Source organism: Solanum stenotomum, chromosome 1 (genome assembly GCF_019186545.1).
Source record: "Solanum stenotomum isolate F172 chromosome 1, ASM1918654v1, whole genome shotgun sequence".
Classification (NCBI taxonomy): Eukaryota; Viridiplantae; Streptophyta; class Magnoliopsida; order Solanales; family Solanaceae; genus Solanum; species Solanum stenotomum.
Window position 1 is genome coordinate 26,006,792 of NC_064282.1, and position 25,047 is coordinate 26,031,838.

The 25,047-nt window shown below is 31.4% G+C and overlaps 3 protein-coding genes across 4 annotated transcripts in view; 1 reads left to right on the forward strand and 2 right to left on the reverse strand.

Annotated features, from left to right (window-relative positions):
• Positions 1-25,047, forward strand: part of LOC125869835 (uncharacterized) — a 525,520-nt gene that overhangs the window by 359,494 nt on the left and 140,979 nt on the right. The gene's annotated exons all lie outside the window — the stretch shown is intronic.
• Positions 10,413-12,168, reverse strand: LOC125869644 (uncharacterized). The gene has a single exon (XM_049550103.1). The coding sequence runs from the start codon at positions 12,165-12,167 to the stop codon at positions 10,431-10,433; it is 1,737 nt and encodes a 578-aa protein (XP_049406060.1). The 5' UTR covers position 12,168; the 3' UTR covers positions 10,413-10,430.
• LOC125869622 (uncharacterized) lies at positions 14,335-16,906 on the reverse strand. Of its 2 annotated transcripts, none has more exons than XM_049550093.1 (2): positions 16,782-16,906; positions 14,335-16,623 (listed from the first exon to the last, which is right to left on the reverse strand). In XM_049550093.1, exon 2 carries the CDS (start codon positions 16,484-16,486, stop codon positions 14,624-14,626), a length of 1,863 nt encoding a protein of 620 aa, XP_049406050.1. In that variant the 5' UTR covers positions 16,487-16,623; positions 16,782-16,906; the 3' UTR covers positions 14,335-14,623. The 2 variants fall into 2 exon arrangements, with proteins under 2 accessions (XP_049406050.1, XP_049406047.1); XM_049550090.1 differs by having other exon boundaries at positions 14,335-16,626; positions 16,782-16,902.

Here is a 25,047-nt window from a genome sequence, read left to right on the forward strand (position 1 = left end):
ACATACATTTCAGAGTTATGTTGTATCATTGCACACACACAGAGTTGACATCATGTTTTTAAACAGTTTGTTTCTTTATATTGCATTTGTTTTAAAATTGCTTTATATTGAAATGAGTTCAGTCATATTGAGTTGAGTATTCAAAGTTGAGTATCCAGAGTCGAATATCATATCTTTGAGTTGAGTATTTAATCTCTGAGTTGAGTATCTTATCCTTGAATACTTCTGAGTTGAGTAAGTTGAGTAGTTTTGAGTATTCTTGAGTATTCCTTGAGTTGAGTAAGTTTGAGAAAAGATAAGTATGTTTCCTTTGTATCAAGTTTCAAGCTTATGTTATGCTGTAGAATTCCTCTTACATGCTCGTACATTCCATGTACTGAACCATTTAGCCTGCATCTTCTCATGATGTAGATCCAAGTATTCATGATCATCAACAGGAGCTTCGTTGATGTCACATGGAGTTCGAGTTAACTATGGTGAGCCTCTTTGATTCCGGAGGATTCTATTTACTTTCAGTTGTTAGGAGGTCGTGGGTCTTGTCCCGACTTCCATCATTGTCATTTAGAGGCTTCATAGATAGACAGTAGAGTTTTAGAAGTCTTCATTTATTTTGTTAAATGTTTTAAAGACTAGAGTTGCCTTTTTATGGCGAGTTATATATATTTTATTATACAAAGTTTTCTTTGGACTTAAAGTTTGTATTTTAGTTTCATGAATTTTATTCAGTTTTAAGCTTTGTATGTTTGAATTAGTTTTCCGCTTGTAGTCAGCCAGGATGAGGGTTCGCTTGGGGACCAACAATGGTTCTCGAGTGCCAGCCACGTCTAGGGTGTAGGCTCGGGTCGTGACAGATGAAATGGAGGTTCACATTTGGACTTTTGTGTGATTAGAAGGTGTCACGTAAATTAAAAGGCAAGTTATAAAGAGTGGTGGTTAGACCAACTATGTTGTATGGAACAAATGTTAAAATGTTAATCAATCGAAAACTATCACATTCAAAAGATGGACGTCATGGAGATGAGATGTTATGATGGTTGTATGAGTATGCTAGGGAATAAAAATGAAGATATTAGAAACAAAATGGGAGTGACTTCAGTGGAATACAAGATACGAGAAGCGGGATTAAGATGGTTCATGCAAGTGATGAGAATTGCACGAATGTCCTAGTGTGAAGGCGTGAGAGGTTGGCTATAGATGGATTCAAAGGAGGCAGAGGTAGATCGAAGACGTTTAGGGGAGAGGTGATTAGACAGAACAATGAAGTGTATAGTTGTAGCTTACCAAAGACATGACCATAGCTAGGAAGGCGTAGAGGACACGAATTAGGGTAGAAGGTTATTAGGTATGGGTGAATCTATATAGTAAGTAGGAGTGTATTGGCTTGTTTCCCTTTTTTTTTAAAAATAAAATAAAATCCATTCGAGTATTACCTCGAAGTGGAGTCTTGTTTATTAGTAAGTAGGAGTGTATTGGCTTGCTTCTCTTACTAGTAGGCGAAGTCCTACTCTTGTACCTTTTTGTTTCTCAATTTATGTAACTATCTATTATTTCGTATAGTTCGATTATAGAATTATTGTTGTAGTATTGTTCTGGTATCATCTATTATTTTTGTTATTTTATATTGTCTCTTGTATTTTCATTGTCTTTTTTTTAATTATTTTTTTCTTGAGCTAAGTATCTATCGAAATACACCTCTCTACGACTCTACCTCACCTTTGTAAAATCTACGTAGATTTTACTCACTTTAGACCCAATCTGTGGGACTACTCTGGATATGTGGTTGTTATTGTTGAGTTGGGAGTATTGAGTATATATCCCTTAGATCACTAGGATGTGACATTATATTTTTGTCATTCAAATTTTGATACTAAATTTAAATTAAACTTACAAATAAACTTATTCAAAATTTTGTACATTTATTACTCCTATAAATATATAAGAAACCTATAGGAATACTATAAAGAAATTAAATTTGAAAATTCTAGAAAAGATTCACACGAAACTCTAAAGTTGTTTGAATTCAAAATTTGTAAATAAGTAACATCAATATTGAAAATTTTGGAGGTAGAACCCACAAAACACACTCATAAGTCATTTATGTGGGGAAACATGTTTTTGATTTTGACAAATATATATTAGACAACACATGATTTCTCTTTTCCATAAAAATGATTTTTGGGACAAAAAAGTTTGAACTAAATTGAAAATTCAACTCACATCTAGAATTTAAAGTCAAGTGGACATTGACTTTGAACTGGGAAGAGAGGGAACGTCGGTGAGAAGAGGGTAAAGATAAAAATTAACTTCATGGAGATGAAAGAATTAGATTCAGGTCTATTCATATGGATCAATTTGAATTTAAATAATGTTTGAAATAAATTTTAAAAGTGACGAAAAATAAATTGTAATCATAAATAAAATATATGAAGAAATATGAATATTTTATTAATAAATAGTGCGGGTACAATTATGTTCCTTCCTATATTCTTCTTTTCATAAGATTTATCCATGATTCGAGGACCGTTAGTGACGTATTTCTCAAACTAGATTCTTCTTTATGAATATTCCATGAATTTGCGGAATATTCAAAATGCATTTTGTAAGGGACCCTTATATAAGTATGGACTAGGGTTTAAGGTTGAGTTAAGGCTCCAAGAATACTAATTGAAATTGTACACACCTTGTAGAATCTCAACTCGAATTGAACACGTCTGTTATAGTCCCACAAAATTTTAATTTCTACATAAATATTTAATAAATAAAAGGGACACAACTATGCAGATTATTTCTCAAAAGTTGTATCTCTTTAGAATTATAAAAGGACTCCTGCATTTCAAAACATAAAAAAGAAAGCTAACTTCTCCAATTCTTGTAAAGTTCCAAAGAAGATTTCTTCTCCAAAAAGTGAACAAATTTTTGTAACAGATGCATTCATAGACTGTGATTCTTTGATGTAGTTCGTGTTTATATACATGTGAATCCACTATTAGATTAGTGAAACGAATTCAATGATTCTACAAACTTTGGAATAGCCCTCTCCCTTGCAATTTCCTTGTTTTATTCTACCAACTTTTTGATAATTCATAAACTAGAGAAAATAATGAACTAACAAGAATCCAATTCAAAACATACAATCTCAATCTCTCTTTGCATTTTTATTATAGCTAAATTCTGCTTCTACGTCAGCTAGCAACATAAAATCTAAAGCAGAAATCAAAGAAAGAAATGTACAATTTGAATTTATATATTGTTTGAAATAAATTTTAAAAGTGGCAAAAAATAAATTGTAATCATAAATAAAATATATGAAGAAATATGAATATTTTATTGATAAATTGTATGGGTACAATTCTGCATTTGGATTTTTCTTCTCATAATATTTATCCATGATTCAAGAGCCGTTAGTACATATTTTTCGAATCAAAATGTGTTCTTTTTATGAATATTCCATAAATTTGCGAAATATTTGAGATGCCTTTTTTAAGGGATCCTTAATTATGAACTAGGATTTAAGGTTGAGTTAAACCTCCAAGAATCCTAATTGAAATGGAACACACCTTGTAGAATTTCAATTCGAATTGAACACGTTTGTTATAATCCAACAAAATTTCAATGTCTACATATATATTTAATAAAGGGAAAAGGGTCTAATATACCCCTTAACTTTGTCATTTAGAGTTGATATACCCCTCGTTATGAAAATGACTCATATATACCCCTACTTATATACAAATGGCTCACATATACCCTTTCCCTCTAACGGAAATGAAAAAATAATAATTTTAGTTTCATTTTTTTTTTTTTTTTATAAAAAAACTATAATCCCATACGGGTATATTTAATTTTCCTCAAACATATTTTTTTGACTTTTTTTTTTTGTTTCAATAACTAATTTAGATTTATTATTTTGATGGTCAAATTTATTTATGTTTCACTAATATTCTTGTAAAACTTATTATAGATGACCAATTTTTTTTCTTCAAATACAAAAATTAAATTACAATATAGACAAAAAAAAAATTATTTTAAATTATAATATAGCCACAAAAAAATAGTTTTAAATTTTTTTCTTTACACTAAGGAATGAAAGAAAAAAATAAAATAAGAATAAGAAACTAAAATAATGAAAATCAAAGAAGTCAAAAAATAATTTATGTATGAAAAATATTGAAATATACCTTGAACTTTGCTAGAAGAATCCTATATACCCCTAAATAAATTTTAAAAAAAATTACAAGTCAAAAATATAAGTTTAAAATTAATTTTTTCACTTCTTTTAAATGAAGGATATATGTGAGCTCATTTTGTAACGGTAGGGGTATATGTGAGCTGTTTGTATAACGGTAAGGATATATATGAGCCACTTTTATAACGAGGGGCATATTGTTGAGAGTAAGGGAAAAGAAGGTTGTTAGTATTTCTTAATAAAAGTTAGTTATAACTAACTATTATTAGTTATATAGTAAAGTCACAAATCTCCCTATATAAGGGAAACTTTGTTGCAATTGAATGCAAGTTTTTTTCAATTAAGCTCATTCGCTAATAAGACAAATACATTGTTTCTCCCTTACCTCTTCTACTCTTCTTCTTTCTCTAGTTCTGGAATATACTTCCAAGAACAATTTCATGGTATCAGAGCCATAGGCAAGAGCTTCTTGCTAATTCTTTCGATCCTACAGTTGGAGTTTTCAACTGTGGTGTAAAGTGTGAATCAAGATCTGCAGAGCTTCTGTTTGAATCAAGATCTGGAGAGTTTCACAATGGTGAGTACAGAAACTGAAGTCGCGGGATCAACTAGCCATGGCGGGTCTCAGCCTAGTGTGATCGATTATAACCATCCCATGTTCCTCAATCCATCAGATGTCATTGGTGTCCAAATCATATCATTTCAACTTACAGGTATCGAGAATTACTCAGTTTGGTATAGATCCATACGAGTAGCCCTGTTAGGTAGAAATAAGATGGGTATGGTAAATGGGACTTGTGTTAAAGATAAGTTTCCAAATGAATTAGAGAACCATTGGGAAAGGGTGAATGCAATAGTACTTGCATGGATAATGAACTCTGTTGCTAAAGAATTACTTGGAGGTATAATGTATGCCTCTGTAGCTAAATCAGTGTGGGATAATCTATATGAAAGATTTCATAAAGTGGTTGGTGTGAGAACTTTTAATCTGCATAAGAATATTGCTTCTCTGAGTCAAGAAAATATGTATGTTTGTGTGTATTTTTCAAAACTTAAAGATTTGTGAGATGAGTTTGAAGCACTAGTACCAGCACCAGGGTGTGATGTGATAAGTCAAAAAATTTGTGGTGCATCTTCAAAAACTAAAGTTGTTTCAGTTCTTGATGGGGTTGAATGAGTCATACATTCAAGCAAGAAGTCAAATCTTGCTCATGAGTCCTTTGCCCTCAGTAAATCAAGCCTATGATATGATTGTGAGTGATGAAAGTCATAGGGCTGGAGCTACAAGTGCTGGAGTGTTAGGAGTGAGACCAGCTGCTCAGGTGAAGGATTTTGAAATGGCTATGTACTCAAGAAGTCAGGGGCAAAGGCTTAAGAAAAACTATAATGTTCAGTGTGATTTCTGTAAACTAAAGAGTCACAGCAGAGAGAATTACTGGAAGTTAAATGGATATCCTCCTAATTTTAAAACAAAGAGAAAATAAAAGTTAGAAGGAGAAGCTGCCTATAATGTGTTAGCTGGTCAGATTGATGAACAAGACTTTCATGTCAAGTCAAGGACAGGTGATCAGGAAAGGTCTGAGGTACATGTGTCTATGATGAATCAAATGAGTAAAGCAGTGTTTACTTAGGAGCAATATAGTCAGATTCTGCAGATGATCCACTCAAACAATCTTCCTGAAGAAACTGGTTCAGCAGATGTGGCAAATGTAATAGGTATTAACAGTGTTTTCGTCAATTCTTCTAAATCAAAACAGTGGATCATAGATATAGGGGCTACACATCATATAGTGTTTGAGTTAAGTATGTTGAATGAGTCTTCTGTAGTACAACCTGAGGGAGTAAAGACGGTTTGTCTTCCTAATGGTGATACAGTTGTAGTGGCTAATGTAGGTAGAAGTTGTTTGACCGGGGGAAATGTTGTCTTTAATGTTCTCTATATACCTCAATTTAGTTATAATCTGCTCTCAGTGTCTAAGGTAGTCAAGGAATGGCAGTGTTCAGTAAGTTTTTTCCCTGATTTCTGTGTATTCCAGGATCTTTACACTGGGAAGGTGAGAGCAATTGGAAGGATTAATGGTAGACTGTATTTTCTAGTTGATCAGAGTACTAAGAAGTCAGTCAAGGAAGAAGCATTGGTTGCAAATACTGTAGAAAAGAAGCAGCAAGCAGAGGTGGACCTATTGCACAAGACGTTTGGACATGTGTCTACTAATGTACTCAAAAGAATTTTGTCTGTAGAGAAGTCTTTGGATATAGATGATAGACTGAAACAATGTACTGTGTGTCCTAGTGCGAAACAGACTAGGTTGTCATTTCCTTCTAGCAATATTAAAACTACTTGTTGCTTTGATCTTGTACACATGGACTTATCGGGGCCTTATAGAGTTCCCACTATGAATGGTAATGGGTACTTCTTGACGGTTGTTGATGATTTCTCCAGAGTGACTTGGGTGTTTTTGCTGAAATTTAAGACTGATGTGTTTGTTCAGATTAAGCATTTTTTCAGTTATGTGCAAACTCAGTTTAATAAGGTAGTAAAAGTGGTAAGAACAGATAATGGATCTGAATTTGTGAATTCACTATGCAATAGCCTATTTAAAAGTCTTGGGATTGTTTATCAAACAACATGTGCTTACACTCCTCAGCAAAATAGAGTGGCAGAAAGAAAACACAGACACATTTTAGAGGTAACAAGAGCACTAAGATTTCAAGGGGAAATTCCAATAAGATTCTAGGAGTATTGTGTGTTAGCAGCTGTATACATCATAAATAGACTACCAAGTTCAGTGTTACATTATCAAACTCCATATGAAAGGTTGTATGGGAAGAAGCCCAATTGTGATCATCTTAGAGTAGTGTGGTGTTTGTGTTATGCTAAGGTACTTAATGAGCATGACAAGTTGTTAACTAGAACAAAAATCACTGTACTTATGGGTTTTTTTGATACTTAAAAGGGGTATGTCTTATATGATATGGTAAATAAGTCCTTCCTTGTGAGCAGGGATGTCTCCTTTAGAGAAGATGTATTTCCATTTAAGGAGAAGAATAAGGCCCTTCAAGATCCTCAATATGTGTTTCCCTTAAGTGATCAGCAGTATAGGCCAACTGACACAGCTAAAAGTGTTGAGACAGTTCAAGTTGCTCCTGAAATAGGTGATGAAGTTCATGGTTCTACAGATTCACAAGATACAGTCTTAGACTCTCAGAGTAACCAGCATGAGGTGACACAAGAGGCTACTGATACAGACATGTCTCATAAGGTGCAGGATCAGAGGAAGTCAACTAGAGACAGGAAGACACCAATTTGGATGATTGATTTTGTCTCTTTAAACTTTCACAAAGAAGTGCCTTATGCACTGTCAAAGTATGTGTCTTATGAGAGGTTATCAAAAGAGTACATGGCTTGTGTAGCAACCTCTTCATCAGTTTCTGAACAACTAACTACTTAGAGGCAAGTAGAGATTCAAGGTGGGTTCAGGCTATGAAAGATGAAGTAGAAGCTTTAAATCACAACCATACTTGGGATGTGGTTGATTTACCTAAAGGCAAGAAACCTATTGGGTGTAGATGGGTGTATAAAGTAAAGTATAAAGCTTCAAGTGAGGTAGAGAGGTTTAAAGCTAGGCTTGTTGCAAAAGGGTATAATCAAAGAGAAGGTATAGATTTTAAAGAGACTTTCTCTCCAGTAGTAAAAATGAAAACAGTAAGAACTGTGCTGGCAACAACAGCAAGGAAAAATTGGTATGTTTATCAGATGGATGTCTATAATGCTTTTCTAAATAGAGACCTAACTGATAAGATCTATATGGACCTACCTCAGGGATTTGCAAGCCAGGGGGAGAACAAGGTATGTAGGCTAGTCAAATCCCTATATGGTTTAAAATAGGCTCCTAGACAATGGAATACAAAGTTATCAAAGGCGTTGGTGAAGTTCAGATTTGTTCAGAGTCAATATGATCCCTCTTTGTACGTTAAAAAGACACCTGAAGGAGTTACACGTGTGTTAGTATATGTAGATGATATGTTGGTCACTGGTGATAGTCTGAAGTTGATAGAGGAAACCAAAACTACTTTGTCAGAGACTTTCAAGATGAAAGATTTAGGAGACTTAAAATTTTTCCTTGGTATTGAATTTGCAAGGTCTGACAAAGGAATACTAATGCATCAAAGAAGGTATGCATTAGAACTATTGGCTGAGCAGCTAAGCCAGCATAAAACTCACCTCAAGACAGTTTGATGATCATGTCAAGCACATAAAACCAAGTGATGATCCTCCTACTGATCAAAGGACATACCAAAGGTTGGTTGGGAAACTGTTTTATCTAACAATGATCAGATCTGATATAACATTTAGTGTACAAACTTTAAGCCAATTTCTACAAGATCCTAAAAAGTCACACATGGAAGCTGCAGTTAGAGTGGTAAGGTATGTCAAAAATCAGCCAGGGTTAGGAGTTCTTTTATCTAGTAGTTCAGAAGAGAAGATCAATGCGTATTGTGATGCTGATTGGGCATCTTGTTCACAAACTAGAAGGTTTGTAACTGGTTGTGTTGTGAAGCTGGGAGATTCAATAGTATCTTGGAAATCAAAGAAACAAACTACAGTTTCCAGAAGCTCTGCAGAAGCAGAGTTCAGGAGTCTTGCAGTTGTTGTAGCAGAACTAGTATGGATACTAGGTTTAATGAAGGAAATTGGAAGTGAGGTAACACTCCCAATTTGTGTCTTCAGTGATAGCAAGTCTGCAATGCAAATAGCATCAAATTCTATTTATCACGAAAGGACAAAACACATTGATGTTGATTGCTATTTCATCAGAGAAAAACTACTTCAAGGAATTATTACTACAAGCTACATTTCAACACAAGAACAACCAGCAGATATGCTGACTAAGGGACTTACTAGAGTTCAGCACAACTATCTTAATTCCAAGCTAGGACTATGTGATATATTCTCCCCTTCCTAGCTTGAGGGGGAGTGTTGAGAGTAAGGGAAAGAAGGTTGTTAGTATTTCTTAATAAAAGTTAGTTATAACTAACTATTATTAGTTATATAATAACGGTCACAAATCTCCTTATATAAGGGAGACTTTGTTGTGATTGAATGTAAGTGTTTTCAATTAAGCTCATTCACTAATAAGACAAATACATTGTTTCTCCCTTACCTCTTCTACTCTTCTGTTTTCTCTAGTTCTGGAATATACTTCCAAGAACAATTTCACATATCAGCTCCAAATAGCAAAGTTGAGGGGTATATCAGACCCTTTTCCCTTTAATAAATAAAAAGGACACACCTATGCAGATTATTTCTGAAAAGTTGTATATCTTTAGAATTATAGAAGGACTCATGTATTTCAAAACAGAAAAAAGAAAGCTTCTCCAATTTTTGTAAAGTGAACAAATTTTTATAATAGATACATTCATAGATTGTGATTCTTTGATGTAGTTCATTATAGCTTAATTCTACTTCTACGTCAACTAACAACGTAAAATCTAAAGAGAAATCAAAGAAAGAAATGTACAATCATTCAATTCGTACTTGTTAAAATAATGTATTTTAAGTCCTTTACTTAAAAAGACACATATATTGCCCTATACTAGATCTAATATATGACCTACAACTTGGAAGAAAATTCATAAAACATAACGATATAAAATGCAAAAATATNACCTCAAAGAATCCTAATTGAAATGGAATACACCTTGTAGAATTTCAACTCGAATTGAACAGTTTGTTATAATCCAACAAAATTTCAATGTCTACATATAATATTTAATAAATAAAAAGGACACAACTATGCAGATTATTTCTGAAAAGTTGTATATCTTTAGAATTATAGAAGGACTCATGTATTTCAAAACAGAAAAAAGTAAGCTTCTCCAATTTTTGTAATAGATACATTCATAGATTGTTATTCTTTGATGTAGTTCATTATAGCTTAATTCTACTTCTACGTCAGCTAACAACGTAAAATCTAAAGAGAAATCAAAGAAAGAAATGTACAATCAATCAATTCGTACTTGTTAAAATAACGTATTTTAAGTCCTTTACTTAAAAAGACACATATATTGCCCTATACTAGATCTAGTATATGACCTACAACTTGGAAGAAAATTCATAAAACATAACGATATAAAATGCAAAAATATCACCAAATTTACTGCATCAATTGTTTGAAGTTGGATGCATCTCAGAATAAAACTAAAGCCAGTGTGAGCACTTAGCGTCACCATTTTCCACCTTCTATCTTGCACATAACGCGTTGAGCAGCACGTGACCAAGCATAACGTCCACAAAGTATTGGTGTCCAATCTGACCATCCATCCACTTCTGCTTGACAGGAAAACGACCATAATGCATCCCGTCATTGCATCTGTTGTCATAGTGCCATGGATAAGTCATGTCGAAATCATCAATAACATGATCAACCAAACCATATGCCTTAAACTTATCCAACACTACCCCATTGTAGGCCTCCATTTTATTTGGATTGAATCCTAATATTCTAGCAAATCCCCCTGTAGCTATTGTGGTCCTATATATAACTCCGGGTGGTCTCAACTCTCTCTGTCGTACCCCATTAAGTACCTCAGCCCAGAATGATGCAGCATAGCCGGCAACTTCAATGAATTGCTTAATATTAGACGAATGTAGTCCATCATGTAAGCCCGAATTCATGATTATAGTGTCTGGAACAACATGCCCCGAGAAGTACCCTTTCAATAGTTCTCTGTAGTTTGCATCTGTCAACGAATTCAAGCCTTGATTATTCCCTGTCGCATTAGGATGCCCGTTATAAATACTAGTAAATCTAACTATTTGTGATGGATTCTTTGGGTTGCTGATGTTCAAATCACTTCTTCTTCGAACCTCCTTTATATCATTCACATCTAAAATGAAATTAACAATGTTTCTCACCGTATCACAATGATTCGAATCACCCCACCAGAAAATCCAACGATCTTTCAAACAATTCCATGCTTCTTCACTTGAGAACATTTTGAATGAACAATGTGTTGAATATACCCAACCATTGCTCTCTAAAGACCCCAATGGACCATCACACCATGGTTTTTGGCATGGAAAATTTGGTTCTTGGCATCTATAACGTCCATCATTGCTAATTAGGCATCTATCATTCTTGACATGACGAGTCCATCGACCAGACCAAACATCTCTAACAAGATCTAATTTCTTGCATTGAGATATTTCAGGTAATTCAACAGCAGACTTGGAGAATTTGATTGGGATCACGCGTAAAACCTTGTCAAATGCAAATCTTTCAGGCCAAAACCTCAAGCCTTCATAATGTCGAAATAGTAATATGATTGTAAGATTGTAATCCCCGGAAAAATCAGGGTGGACTTGTAGTGAAAACAGATAACTACCATTGCCTAAATCTTTAATAGGAGGTCTAGACTTCCATGTTTCACCAGCAATATCAGTTTCAAAATAATCACCACCCGAACAACGAGGTTTCCCTGAATCATACAATGCATGGAATACAAATTCATGAAAATCCCCAGTTGACAACTCAACGTTCTCGCGACCATCCAAAGCAGGGATTTTTACATCCACAGTTCTTGATCCCTTACACAGCTCACCACCAGGAGCCAACAACTTGGTAAGAAGATTCGATGAATAGTTTGCTTCTAATTCAGCTGAAATCCACCTACAAACTCTTGGACTTGAAGTTTGTTCCTTGTTGGACAAATTTGTCACCATCTCAAGACTGAAATCAGGAGCCAGATTCTGGTAAGTATTTAACCAAGAATTGTAATATTCGATAATATTGGTAAATTTGATATCTTTAAAGGTAGGACTAAACTTCCCTGAACTACCCACGCTGACACTATCAATCTCCCACACAATCAAGATTCCAAGAAAAACACTCATCGTCAATAGCTTAAACCACAATTGGATCTTGGTGCTATTATTTGACCTCATAACCCAACCAAAATTTGCAGATTTCTCAGACATATTACCAATGCTGACACCAATCTACCAAAATCCAACAACAGAACAACACAACCCACCAAGAATCTTGAAATTTTTTCACCTTATTGGTTTAAAAAGACTAACTTTTTGCCATAATCTTTGATAAATATCAGAAATGTTTTGTATGTTGTCTAATATATATGTTCCTATTTGTACATCTTATTTAGTGTTAAATGCACTTGATTAGAGAGCATGTATCTTGATCATACTTACATAACTATTTTAATTTGAGTTTTATGTTGATTTTCCTACTTTTTATTTGGTTAAATGCATTTGATTAGAGAACATGGACGGATTTTTTATTAAATTAAATTTATTTTTCAATATTACATAACTTGTGCTACGTATATGATCAGACTAAAAAAATAAAATTTTATTATCTCATTTATAAAATAGAAAGATATTTATACACATTCAAATTTGTCCAAGTTCATAGAGATGATACAAAGTTGATGAGCAGAGAATGCCAGGTAGGAGCCATTGGAGTACTATTTTGCACAAATGTCATAGTCTAGCTCAAGTGTTTTAAAGACGATACCTTTATTATATTTATTTCGTTCAGCGTACTACTCACAAATAAATTGATAAATAAAAAGGTAAATCAATTAATATGTCTATTTTTCTTATACAAATTTATCATTTGATCGTCTTTATTATTCCGAATAAAGGTGTGATACCAATCATAACTAAAAATAATAGATTCACTTTTAGAAAAGATATAAATACCTATATGAATCTCTTGAAAATTATTTAGAAAAAGAGCAGAAGCTTTCATTAATGTGATGTCACAATCAAATATCGTTTGCATAAAGAGAATAAAACTTTTATCTTCTTTTTTTTATACTAAATATGATAATTGTGTTTGCAAATTGCAATCACTACTTCACAATTAGATTTCAATTAACACTTATAGAAGATGATGCCGTTGGAATATTTGTTGTAAATTCTAAAACTTTAGACTTTACTTAATATCATAATATTTGTTTTGTTTAATGTTCCATCAATTTCGACCAATTGAATGCGTATATACTGATTATATAAATTTAACTGTATCGTTTTTGCGGTTAAAAACTCTTATCCACTCTTCTCTTCTAATTAAACGGCAAACATATGAGGATAGTACAAGAGATTCTGATAAAGCTGACAATAATTCACAAGGTGAATGAGAAGACAAAAACAATACAGGGTGAAAATAACTTGTCCAAAGGTGAAAAACTTCCAACATAACAACAAATATTCCAATTGGGACAATCTAGATTTTTTAGAATATGGGTGATTATTAAAAAAGTTAAAAAAATTGGGAATTGATCTTTAGTTTTCCAAGTAAATAACTAAACCTTCAACCAAATATATCATTCAGTCTTTTTAGTACGAGTGTCAACAAATAATATTACAATAATTAAAATGAGCAAAACATAGTTTATAAGCAAGATATTGGAATATTCTAAGGCACCGCATTGATAAATCACATATCCCTCCATTTTTTTATGTTTCAAATTACAAACTATCAAATACAGAGAATTTTGTTAAGATTCACTAGTCAACAATAGTAGTAACTAACAATTCTTTAATATAATCTCTTTTTACATGGTAAAAACAATCTCTTCACACCGAACCTGAATTATTATTTTTTGCAAAATTTAAAATGATGAGTATTTCTTACAAAATATAAACTTATGGCTCAAATTTTACATTTTACAAAATATTGAAATCACAATTTGGAATCTCAAATCCTGCTCTTGGAGAATTCTGAAATCATGATCCCAAATCGCATGTTTAAACTCCCACTAAGAAAAATATAACTTAAGAAATCCCAATTATATGTCCAAACCAAACTTCAATGACCATGAATACTAGGAACAACAAGAACATGGATAATCAACATACCAATGAGGGCACTGATGAGCTAGTTCAAAAGAAAGAGTTGAATCTAGCAGAGAAGAACCAAATATGAAACTCGCAAAACCGTGAAAATTTAGGAATACTTTAGTCATCTTCTATTGTATTCCTCCCTAAAAGCTCCCACATTTTTGCTCTTCACAACCTTATGTTGGACGTGAAGGTGCTTACCATCCCATATTTTAGCCATCAACTCTAAAGCACAACATGGATTTTGTTTTCAATTGAAGGGGTAAAGAAAGTAAATAAATGAATGGAGTAAATGGTAATGGTAATATTCATTGTATCTTACACTAGTCCAAACAAATAGGACTACAAGAAGCTCAAAAATGAAATATAAACACTATTCTATAGTATTCACCTATACAACCTCTAGTATTGGCCTACAACGTGGCAGAAAATCCAGAAAACATAATGACAGTAAAATACATAAAAAGAGATCAAGAATATAACTTGCAAAAATTCTAGCAGCCAAGTTTCAAATGCACCATCAATTGCTTGAAGTTAGCTGTGCATCTCAGAAGGTAACTCACCATCTTCTATCTTGCACATAACGTGTTGATCAGCACGTGACCAAGCATAACGTCCACAAAGTATTGGTGCCCAATCTGGCCATCCCTCCACTTCAACTTGGCAGGAGCACGGCCATAATGCACCCCGTCATTGCATCTGTTGTTGTAGTGCCATGGATAAGTCATGTCGAAATCATCAATGACGCGATCAACTAAACCATATGCCCTAAACTTATCCAAGACTACCCCATTGAAGGCCTCCATTTTACTTGGATTGAATGCTAATTGTCTAGCATATCCACCGGTGGTAATTGTGGTCCTATATATGACTTCGGGCGGTGTCAACCCTCTCTGCCTTACCCCATTAAATACCTCAGCCCAGAATGATGCAGCATAGTCAGCACCTTCAATAAAATGCCTAACATTAGGCCAATACACTCCATCATGTAAGCCTGAATTCATGATTATAGTGTCTGGAACAGCATGTCCAGAGAAGTAGCCTTTCAAAAGTTCTCTATAGCCAGCATCTCTCAATGAATTCAAGCCTTGATAATTGCCTGTTTGGTTATGATGCCCATTGAAAATGTTGGTAAATCGAACTGTTTGTGATGGATTCCTCGGGTTGGTGACGTTCAAATCAGATCTTCTTGGGACGTCCTTTATATCATTCACATCTAAAATGAAATTAAGGATGTTTCTCACTGTGTCACAATGATTCGAATCACCCCACCAGAAAATCCAACGATCGTTCAAACAATTCCATGCTTCTTCACTTGAGAACATCTTGAATGAACAATGTGTTGAATATACCCAACCATTGCTCTCCAAGGATCCCAATGGACCATCACACCATGGTTTTTGGCATGGAAAGTTTGGTTCTTGGCATCTGTATCTCCCATCTCTGCTAATTGGACAGCTATCATTCTTGGCATGACGAGTCCATCGACCAGACCAAACATCTCTAACAAGATCTGACTTCTTGCATTGAGATATTTCAGGTAAATCAACAGAGGATTTGGAGAATCTGATTGGGATCACGCGCAGAACCTTGTCAAATGCAAATCTTACAGGCGAAAACTTCAAGCCTTCATGATGTCGAAATAGTAGGATAATTGTAAGATTGTAATCTCCAGCAAAATCAGGGTGGACTTGCAGGGAAAACTGATAAGTACCATTGCCAAAATCTTTAATAGGAGGTCTAGACTTCCATGTTTCACCAGAAATATCAGTTTCATAATAATCACCACCCAAACAATGGGGTTTCCCAGAATCATCCAATGCATGAAAAACAAACTCATGAATATCCCCAGTTGACAACTCAATATTCTCACGACCATCCAAAGCAGGGATATTTACATCCACAGTTCTTGAATCCCTACACGGCTCGCCACCAGGAGCCAACCACTTCCTAAGAAGATTCGACGAATAGTTTGCCTCTAATTCAGCTGAAATCCACCTAAAAACTCCTGGTCTTGAATCCTCTACCCGTTCCAGTTCCTTATTCGACACCATTTCAAGACTGAAATCAGGGGCATTACCTTGATTTTCAGTCAAATTAACTGGTTGAGGTTCAACTTTAGGAGCAAGATTTTTTCGGGTAAAATCTCGATTCAAATTCTGTTGAGTATTTACAGAATGAGGTCTTAAAGAAATATTAGTAAAGCTGAAATCTTTAAAGCCAGGACTAAACTTTCTTGAACTATTAACCTTTAACAAAACAAAATCTCTCTGAAAACTACCCACACTAACACCATCAATCCCCCACACAATCAAGATTCCAAGAAAAACACCCATTGTCAATAGCTTAAACCACCATTGAACTTTGGGGTTATTAGACCTCATACCCCACCCAAAATTTCCAGCTTTCTCAGGCATCTGAGATGAAAACATCTTGTCAATGTTGACACCAACTCACCAAACTCCAACAAAACAACCAAGAACCATAAAAAGCTTCACCTTTTCCCTCAAATCTTTGACACCAACAGCAAGAACTGTACAAACCCACCAAGAATCTTGAAAAAACTCACCTACTAGTAAAAAAGATTAAATCTTTACATTAAGTTTCTGACAAACAATAGAAATCAATAAATACCCAATTCTTGAAACAAGATAATAAGTAGTACTGCAACTTCTTTTTCAATAAAAATGTAATGAAAAAAAGCTAAATAAATATAGTGAAACTCACAAGTAATAAAGCTTCATGAAAAAGCAGAGCCAAGTTTGTCAAAGCTTTTAGGCAGCACAAAAGTACAACAAGGAAAATGATAAGCTTATTGTATATAGACAATGAAAAATCATGAACAAGAAGATTCCAACTATGATACAAAAAAGTTTTTACTGAAAAAATTATTAAAAAAAAGCTGTTTATCTGTAATTGATATTAACAATTGTCGGTAATACCCTTGAAATTGTGTAGAATTACTATATTGCACGTCACCGACAGACACGGAAATGGAATATTGTGCCGCGGAACATGGGACTTTTAGCCCAGCGCCCTTACCGGGGCATTTCTGTCTTCTTGAAATTATTATTTGCCACGTGGCACACTAATTTATTTTGATTAGTATTTATTTATGTTAAAAACAAAAATTACGCTAAATGTCATTCTTAATTTGAGTTGAAATCAAACTGTTTTCTATAATTAGTTGCGTTATAGTTATATGAATCTAAGAGCTATTTTTAGACTCTATATTATCATAGTTTGGAGTGTTAATTAATTTGACTTTATTAGCTCTTTCCTTATACGTTAAAAATCGAAAATATAATCAAAATTATATAAAATAGAATAGAATTATTTTCTTATTTTTAATCAATATTTTCACCCCGTAAGAGTATATGATATGAATGCTATGAAAGATAAAATATCAACTTCTTAGTTTTGTTACTTTATATATATATATTACAAATTTGTATATGTATTAAGTTAGAGAGAATATAGAAGAAGTAAGAGGTTTTACCTGATAACTCAAAATCTCTTCAATCTTATCATAAGAAAATACTCCAATAATAGTTGTCCACTGAACGTTACCCATCTCTTAAGAAATTAAGAAATTATAAATAAAAAAATAGTTTTACTATATCACTCTTTGAATATAATAAATACAATATATTGAAAAATGTAATAGAGAATTGATTATAATCAATGATCAGAGTATATTATGAACTAAGTGTAAAATTATCCATTAATTTCGTAAAGTGAACAAGTATTGTTGGATATCTTAAAATAACATAGTGAACAACTATTGTTGGACAAAAAAAGTATGTGACAGACCCTATTTATAATACTAAAAAATCGAATTAAATTAAAACTAGAAAACTTATTTCAATATAAACTAAGACAAAACTTAAATTAATATATATATATATATATATATATAACAAATTCTAAATGACTTAGAATTCCTGTTCTTATTTTATTTGCTAGAGGAAATCAATTAGTATGTGAGTGATATTAATTATAGAAAATCATCATTTGATAATCTTGTTCTAAATAAAGGCGTCTATTCAATCATAGCTTAAAATAAAATAAACTTACTTTTAGAAAAAAGATATACCCTAAATGGATTCCTTGAAAATAATTTAATCAAACAGCAGAAGCTTTCAATTAATTTTATAAACTTATGTCACAATCAAATATTATTTGCTTAAAAGCCACCAAAATAAACAAACATATTTCATCTTCTTTTTGACTACGATCAATACATTTTCATTTTCAATCATTACGCCAAAAAGTTTATTGATTTTTGAATTAAGTCGTTTGGTTAAGAATACGTTATTTCAGAAATATTTTGAAATTAGTTATTTAGAGATAACTTATTCTACCATGTATATAAGATAATTTATCTCATTATTATGGTATAAATGGTAAGATAAATTATCTCAAACATAACAATTGAACAAGACAACAATTTTTTTTTTATCTTTGAACTATTTTTATCCCAAAACTATTTATTTTCCCTCACACCAAACGATTATCGAATGACAATTGAAATATTACTCAATATTTTTTATTACCATAAAGTTATTAAATTATTTTCTATAAATGAAAATATCATTAATTTTGCTGAAATATTACATAAAATTGAAAAATCTTAACAATTCATTTAATTAGTTGATTATATGAATATTCACTTTTGTTGAAAATTCAATTTTCCACGTTATAATTTTCTCCTCTCGCATTGCCCAATTCGTCCTCCTCCAATTAAAAAGAAAGAAGGTATCATATAAAGTCATTAGGAGAAGACAAAATTAAAGAGATATTTTATGACATAATTGAGCAAAGTTAAATAGTAGTATATTGTTTTATTAGGAAAGAATTGTTTAGTGATTATTGTGATTCTTTAGGGCAAAGTTGGATGATTTGTTATAAACTTTTGATCAGTGAATTTTTGTGATACTTGAACGAAATTATTATCATCGTGAATTGATTTTTTATTATCTGTTTAGATTACTTTTGCCCATCTTGATTAATTTTATGAGAACTATGTCACCTTTCATCAGTAACATATATCAGATAACTCTGTCTACCAAAGTTAAAATAGATAAAATGAATCACCTAAAAAATATTTCAAACAATATAAAAAGTACAAGAGAATAAATTAAAATAATTGGACATGCTTAAAAAATAAAAAGAATTAAATTGTAATTGAAAAGCAACTTTAATTAGTTTAGTTTGATTTAGTTTATGAACTTAAAAATCGACATAAATGATTTGATTTGATATTCGAAAAATGCAAATCAACTCGATTTATATATTTTACTCTTATTTACGACAACCTCCTCTTCCATTTTCCTTTAACTCACTCCCAAATAAAAATACATTTTGAGTTTTTTCTTATACAGCTTCTACTTTAAATAATAGTTCATTTATTAGTTAATTGCAGAAAATCGAACATTTTGTTCCTTGTTTTACTTATGCTGGTATTTTTTGTTGTTGTTATTATTGTGGTGTCTGGTGATGCTCATGTTTACTTTAATTTATCTTTGATGTGTGTTCAAATTTTTTTTCATGTTTGGACAAATTTAAACCTTTTTAATTTCATGAGTGTTTACCTTTTATTTTTTAAAATCATTAATGAAAAATGATAAAAGTAAATTATTTTGCGTGTCAATTTTATAACAATAAGTGTGCGATTGACCCCAACTTTTAATAGAGGACACCAACAAGGGTTGTGGTGGAGTGACAAATATTTCTGCATTCATTGGGTACGAAATCGCCTTTGTTAGGAAACACTTTACCTCCTAACGTGGGACTTTCCTGCGTGAATTTGAATTTAATTTGGCTCCAATATAAACATCGAACACGACTCTGAACTTAGTCCGACTCTAATATGAATATCAGACGCCAGGTTAAAAAAAAAACTTTTAATAGAGGACAAAAAGTGGACCATTTCGGAAATAGGCAATTTTGGACGGTTTTCCCTTTTTTGAATTAAAAAATAAAATTTAAACAAAACAGTAAACCAAACAATAATTAGTATAGTGTTTTTTATTAGCAAAATTTTGTTAGATTAGTAAAAGTTATATCGTGACACAACGTGTAAACATGCTTTGTTCTTAATTCCTTTTTCAGTAATCTCTACATAAACGAATGTAGGTTCCTTAATCCATTTTTTTATATATTAAAACGGCAAAGCACGAGGATTAAAAAATTTAGCACATTTCTACATGATCACTTAAAAAAAAATGACAAGAATATGAACATAAAGAAAGGTGTTTTTTTGGCTATGAATTTTCACTTTTTTCGAGGTTGAACTCTGAAAATTCTGTTTTTTGATATTTCAAAATTTTTAAGAATTTAAAAAAAAAAACGTTTTCAGTCCAAATTACTTATAAAACATTAGAAAAAACCTTAATTTTCAAATATTATTTTGTTTTACTTTTAAAATAAAAACTCTTATTTCACGATAAAACTTGATCAAGCGTCCACGGTATATTTATTGCTTGGGTGGGAACTCTATGATTGAGTTATCAATAATCTTTTCCCACTATCCTCCATAGTTTTCGTCCTAGTTGCAATTGTCAACACCAAAATATGTATGTTTGACTTCCAATTTTTGACTTTGGAGTGTTTGACATATATATTGTAGTAATTCTACTTGTAAGCATGATTGAGTTTTGAACGAATGGTAGAAAATTTTAACACTTAGTTGGTTGACTATCTGAACTTCTATTTATTGATGAGAATTTAATTTTTCATATTGCAATTTCCTCCCCCATTCCATTTTTTTTTTTAAAAAAAAAAGAGTTTTGAACGAATGAGTAATATAATGTTATTAATTATTTCAAAATAATATTGAATGAAGAAACAAAACTCGAGCAAAGCACAAGGATAAAAAAGGGTAATTAGCACATTGCACGCAAGGGCATGGTTGAGTGGTTGAGACTTGGGAGGTGGGTCCCAGGTAGGTGAGATCAAATTCAATCATCGTCTACTATTCAGTCATGATTTTGTCGCATGAGATTTGCCTAGTGCAATTTATATTTCTCACATAGTCATAGGCTGAAAGTACATTTCTACATGATCATCATGGACGAATTTAGGTGGAAGGAAAGAAGTTCAGTTATATTTTTTTTATAATAGGTAACAAATGTTGAATCTTCTTTACACAACATACTTCCTTTGTCTTTAATTACTTGTCCACTTTTGAATTGAATTGACATACCTATTAAGAAAATAATGATTGTCATAATGAGTTTATCATTTTACCCCTATCAATTATGAAGTGGATGAATTAAAAATTTAAAATTTTCAAGAAGTTCTAATTTTTTCAAAATTAATTAATTGAGGGTATAATAGGTAAAATAAAATTTCCTTTCTTGATTTGTCAAAATGAATAAATAAAAAAATAAATAAGTAATTAGGGACAAATAGAGTAAAATATAATGTTATCGTTGCTCTTATGTCACAATTAACTTCATCAGCATCGTCAATAATTGAAAATTCATAATTATGCACGGAAAGAAATGTGTTGTGAAACTTCCAATACAAAAACAAGAAAAAAATACAGCTGGACACACTACAAAAACATTATAAATAAATAAATTGAATTGAAATAGTCTTATATATCCTCATGGAATTAGTTTTGTGATTCTACAAAAATCTTTTCACATTATCCTTCAAAGTTTTCTTCCTATTTGCAATTTTAAACACCAAATTAATTATACATGTTGGCTTCTAAATTTTGAATTAAAAAGAAAAAAATAAATAAATAAAGTCATCAAACATAAAAGATAGGACGTGACACTACGTGAAAACATGCCTTCTTGTTTCAGTCTGTACATAAATGAATGTATGTTCCTCTTACCATTTTTTTTTATATTGTTAGCTACTTATGTGCAAAAACATGCATATATTATTAATTAGCATTCCTATTTCCCTTTCTTCGTTACAAACCTGGCATACATGAAATTTTGTGTATATAGTAACGCGATTCGTCGTCTATTATTACGATTTTCATTTTTTAATTGCTAGTTTTGATTAATGTTCTTATTGTCATCAATAGAATTGTTATAAGTTAGTTAGTAATAATATACTTTTGAAAAAATAGAGTGTTGGATTATATATTCAAAAGAGAATTGAGTTTGTTGAGATGCTAATTTTTTTTAATAGAATAAAAAAGAGTTGGAGATATATAATTGGTGATCACGTAACGAGACAAATATAATGCATGTGCTCTTGTCTTTAATTTGATTGGTATTGAATATTGATGGACTATTGTACCTGTTTTGGCAGTAGGGATAGGGTCAAATTTAATTGAAATGTCTCATTTTATTTTTTTGTAGTTTTTGTCTTAAATTGATATAGATGGAAAATTGAAGTTTTGTACTTTAGAGCTATATTAGTGGCTAATTATTGAGGACCCTCAAAGCAAATATATAAGTATTTCTCTACTTGGTCACACGATAAAGTCGGTGCTATCAAAACGCGGAAAATTATTTTCTTTGGTTGTTTAGTGTTTGGTATAATGAAAAATATTTTTTTATCAAATAGAGGAAAATAACTTTTCTTTCTCCTGTTTTTCGCTGAGCTTGTTCGACATTGCGTTAGAAAGTTAAAAATATTTATTTTGAGAAAAATATAAGTTTTTTGAAAGTCAAGGTGTTTGGCAAATAGTAAAACTGTTTTTAATGAAAGGAGAAGAATTTATTTGCGATAGGAAAGAAATTAAAAATTTCTGCTTTTAATTTTTTTTTTTATTAATTTACTTTTATTCGTTACTTTGATCAAGTTTAGACAAGCAATTTAACATTACCAATCTTATTGTTTTCACTATAATTTGTGTTTTAAAACTATAATAAACGAATTCAATTGCTATTCTAGATCACAAATTTACGAATAAACAATACACAACATCAAAAAGAGAGAGCAAGTTTGAAAAAAAATCACATTTAATTTTTTTAACAAATCTAAAATGATATGATAATTTGTTTATATATAGACCTTTTTTTTAATTAATATTTATATTTTATTAAATCATTTAATGATGATAAGTTCATACTTAATTTAACATAACATAAATAAATATTTATCGAGCTGGTTGGAAGTTGACGTTAGAGGTACTGAAAAGGGATAAGATTTGAAAGCCAAAGATAAAGCAATGTAACTAGTGGTTTGTGAATTTTTGGCAATGCAAATAACGATACACATTTTTTATTTTTTTTATTTCTCATTCAGTGTCTAGTACTCGTATTGGAGTATGACTATTTTGAATTCATATCGCATGAGCCTCATTCAAGAGGAAACACTTTTTATCAAGATTTTTTCATACCCAAAGCTCGAACACGAGACCCTATCAACCGCACACATCTCAATGATACATAAATTCGTTGCAACTATTTTTGACATTTGCATTTAATGTCATCACCAAAACGAAGTATGAGTAGGTGAGATATCACTTACTCACATCACATATAATTCATCCACTTTTAGTTATTGGGATCTGTTAAATAGACACATAAATTCACCTTTGACATTTGTTTGATGTTTGGTAGCTCAGGCAATAAATTCATAATGCTAAGTAATGCTATATTGTTACTATTAATTAATGGCCTAGTAGTTTATGTTTTCTATTATTCAATTATCAAAGAAAAAGTAATATTAGTCATACATAATGTATCAATTCTATTCGAATGACCAAAACGCACTTATAAGGTGGAAAAGTAAAACATAAGTTTAATGTTGAATCATAAAAAAGTAATATTTACGGCGATCGGTTATCAGAATGATCACGATTTTGATAAAAATTGATTTGAATAAAACCAATTGTATTTGAATTTGGTTTGATTTGATTTACATTTTTAAAATCGATAATATTTTATTTAATTATGTTCAAAAAATTAAAGAAATAATTGAACCAAATGAATAAATTAATATATACATAACCCATATTTTATGTTTTTATCAAATTTATTTACTTATAGTTATTTATGAAAGAAAAAAATTTCTAGAAAAGAGCACTTATCTTGTTAGTTTCATATATATAGGTGTCTATGATAGTTTTTTTGTAGGACTGAAAATACCGTTGTCTCTACTTTGTATAGGTTAAAAGTGGTGGATTTTGGAGTTTTATTCATAGTAAATTTAGTGATAGGAAGTTCTTAATGCTAACCGTTTGTTTCTTTTTATTTTCATGTATGATTAATAACAAAACAAAATATGATGACAACCAAACCAATTAATGTATATTATATTTAATTTGGTTTTAATAATTAAAAACTGACTAAATTCGTTTGATTTTGATTTTACAAATAACCGACCCATGAACAACCCTAGTTGTTGCGAGCCAAATGTGGAGTAATGTTGTGTTTGGTGCGAATGAAATTGTTTTTCATGAAAAGTCATTTTCCTCATTTTTAAAAAAATTGTTCGTTGTTGTCGGGAGGTGACTCAATGTGGAATATCACTTGTGATTATTTTTCCTACTTTCATTAAAAAAAATAATCATTTTTCTCATTTTTAAAATACTTATTTTTAAAAAAATTTAACTAACCAAATATGCAAAAATCAAAAAATGTATTTTCCTACTTCCCGAACACACCCAAAAGTTTATAGTTTAGATCTTAATACGTTGCTTTATTAGCGATGATATCTGAGGCAAATTCAAATTTTTAACATGTCAATTATTATTTATATCAGTTGTTTAAGTTTCTTGCACGACAGAATTTAGAGGAAAAACAATCTTTCATACTTTAATATTTTATTTTCTGCTAGAAATAAATTTTTATCCCTCCTAATTTTCATTCCACTTGTTAATAATAGATTCAATATCTAATCTTATTCTATATTGTCATTTTTTAAAAATCTGTCGTATTATATTATTTTGAACAACATTATCTTGGTGATGAGAAAAAGGACCACCAATCACTACTCATTTCCAATAACATCCTTGAAAAAAAATTATACTTTTTTTTTTATTTCACTTTTGTTTTCAATTGAATTTATATAGTTG

What these genes read in the sequence shown, in the direction of transcription:
- LOC125869622 (XM_049550093.1), bottom strand. Translation starts at nt 16,486, where the DNA reads ATGTTTTCATCTCAGATGCCTGAGAAAGCTGGAAATTTTGGGTGGGGT.
- LOC125869644 (XM_049550103.1), bottom strand. Translation starts at nt 12,167, where the DNA reads ATGTCTGAGAAATCTGCAAATTTTGGTTGGGTTATGAGGTCAAATAAT.